Source organism: Sinocyclocheilus rhinocerous, unplaced genomic scaffold, assembly GCF_001515625.1.
Source record: "Sinocyclocheilus rhinocerous isolate Xijiao unplaced genomic scaffold, SAMN03320098_v1.1 scaffold203, whole genome shotgun sequence".
Taxonomy (NCBI): domain Eukaryota; kingdom Metazoa; phylum Chordata; class Actinopteri; order Cypriniformes; family Cyprinidae; genus Sinocyclocheilus; species Sinocyclocheilus rhinocerous.
In genome coordinates this window covers 354329-356744 of record NW_015644353.1, presented here as the reverse complement: position 1 = coordinate 356744, position 2416 = coordinate 354329, and the positions used below count along the sequence as shown (strand labels likewise).

The following is a 2416-nucleotide window of genomic DNA, read 5'->3' as shown; positions in this document are numbered from 1 at the left end:
GTGTGTGTGTGTGTGTGAGAGTGTGTGTGTGTGTGTGTGTGTGTGTGTGTGTGAGAGTGTGTGTGTGTGTGTGTGTGTGTGTGTGTGTGAGAGTGTGTGAGTGTGTGTGTGTGTGTGTGTGTGTGAGAGTGTGTGTGTGTGTGTGTCTGTCTGTCTTGAAGGGTCGTTACATCATTGAAGTGTCATAATAAACACTGAGAACTGTCCGTGCATTACATGTGCATGTGCTCATTAAAGGAATAATTCAGCCAAAAATGAAGATTCTGTTATCATTTACTCGCCCTCATGTCGCTCCAAACCCGCTTGACCTCCGTTCTTCTGTGGAGCCCAAAATAAAGTGGTTACCAAAAAGTTCATGCTAAAATGAAAGAAGCAGGGTTATTATAGTTAACTAAAACTAAAACCATAAAAAAAATCATTACTTGAAATAAAAAATAAATAAAATGAAATCAATTATAAAAAACTTAAATGTATTAAAACAACTAAAATAAAAAATAAAACATTTGAAATAAACACTTGCAATAAAATAAATGTTACCTGAAATAAAATATAACATGTAAATATGTTTAAAAAATCATATTAAATATATTAATATCTAAATGTATTTTATATAAAATTTTAATTTAGGTTAATGTGATGTACTAAAATAAATAAAACTAAAATAACAAATATATATAATAAAAATAATAAAATAAAAACTATATAGACACATGCAAACAAATAATAATAATAAATGACAAAACACTAACTAAATTACTACAACTTTAAAATAAAAACAGAAAATGTAAAAATAATTCAAACTATTAATAAGAACTATAATATTATCTAAACACCATGGAATAAAAAAAGGTAATTTCAACATTTTATCTCACAATTAAGACTTTTTTCTTGCACTTCACAGAACTGCAAGATAAATTTGGATGAAAAAAATTACCTTTTGCATCTTATTTATTCCATGAAACAGGCTTCCGTACTAAACACCTTAAACACAGTGTTTGCAAACGAACTCTTCTGAACTCATATAATATGGTTTATGTGAAAAACAGAGTGAAATGCATCAGACACGCAAGAACCTGAAACATTCAAGACTGCTTTTATGATTTGCACGGTGGTTTTCTTTACTATCACATTGTGTTAAACATCTTGGTGTTCCACAAAAGAAATTAAGTTACACAGTTTTGAAACTACTGAATTGTAATTTTTGGGGGGTGAACAAACCATTTAAGCCTCTTTTCTTTGCTCTTTCTCGTTTTGCAGTGCATGTCCAATTCTGTCTTCTGTTCTTTGACCCTCATCCGCCTCTCTTTCTCTCTCTTTCTCTCTCTTTCTCTCAGTGAGTAAGACAAACCTGTCCGTGCACGAAGACAAGAACCGAGTTCCCTATGTGAAGGTGAGCTGAATCACGCTGCGTGAACACACTCAAAAATCAGCACCAATCGAACCTTACTCAAATAAATGAGTCACTTTCAGAACTCAAAACTTCCTCCCGTCCAAAAAGAGCCTTTACTGGGAAAAAAAACTTTCAAAAATAAGATAAATATTATCATTCCTCATCATATATGACATAATATATGCTAGATATATAGATAGATAATATTTTGAATCATATCAGATTTCATATCATGCATGATATATTATATTGGATTGTATCATATCATATTTCATAATAAAAAACATTTATCAAATCATATCATGTATTGTGTTATATCATACATAATATGAAATCATATAACTTATAGTACTGCATCATATATTATAAATTGTATTATATCAAATCATATCATATAGTATCATAATAATGTATATATCATAATATATCATATATTTTATCATATCACATCGTGTATCTTATTATCTCATATCATATGTAATCATCATCTATCACATTGTATCTTATCATATCAAATCATATCATATAGTATCATAATATTGTATATATCATATGTAGGAGCCATGCTTGAGGCATCATATTAATCATATCATATATTAAATCATATAGTATCATAATCTTGTATCATATCCCATATCATATCATTTATCTCATATCATATCAAATCATATTACATGTTATATTGGACCATATATATACATATGTGATCGAGTACAGTAACATAATATTGCATCACATATCTTATTTGATATATGATAATATACCATACTGTATGTGATGCTATTTAAGCCTGTAATATGAAGCAGTGAGACACATGATGGGAATCATTTCAGAATGGATGTGTTGAAATACTGACTGTTGAATGATAAACAGACTCATTTTATGAATTCATCTTGTGTCAGTTTATTACTGATGAGAGACTGACAGTGAAAGAACCATGAGATCTCAGGGAGCACCTGCTATTATTAGATAAAGACCAGCCATCACATTCAGTGTGTGTGTGTGTGTGTGTGTGTGTGTGTCTGT

At 30.0% G+C, this 2416-nt stretch overlaps 1 protein-coding gene across 1 annotated transcript in view; it reads left to right on the top strand.

Annotated features, from left to right (window-relative positions):
* Positions 1 to 2416, top strand: part of LOC107758172 (kinesin heavy chain-like) — a 39423-nt gene that overhangs the window by 15171 nt on the left and 21836 nt on the right. Inside the window, exon 6 of the mRNA XM_016575845.1 lies at positions 1335 to 1390. Coding sequence (XP_016431331.1) covers positions 1335 to 1390 — 56 coding nt within the window. The remainder of the gene's footprint in view (positions 1 to 1334; positions 1391 to 2416) is intronic.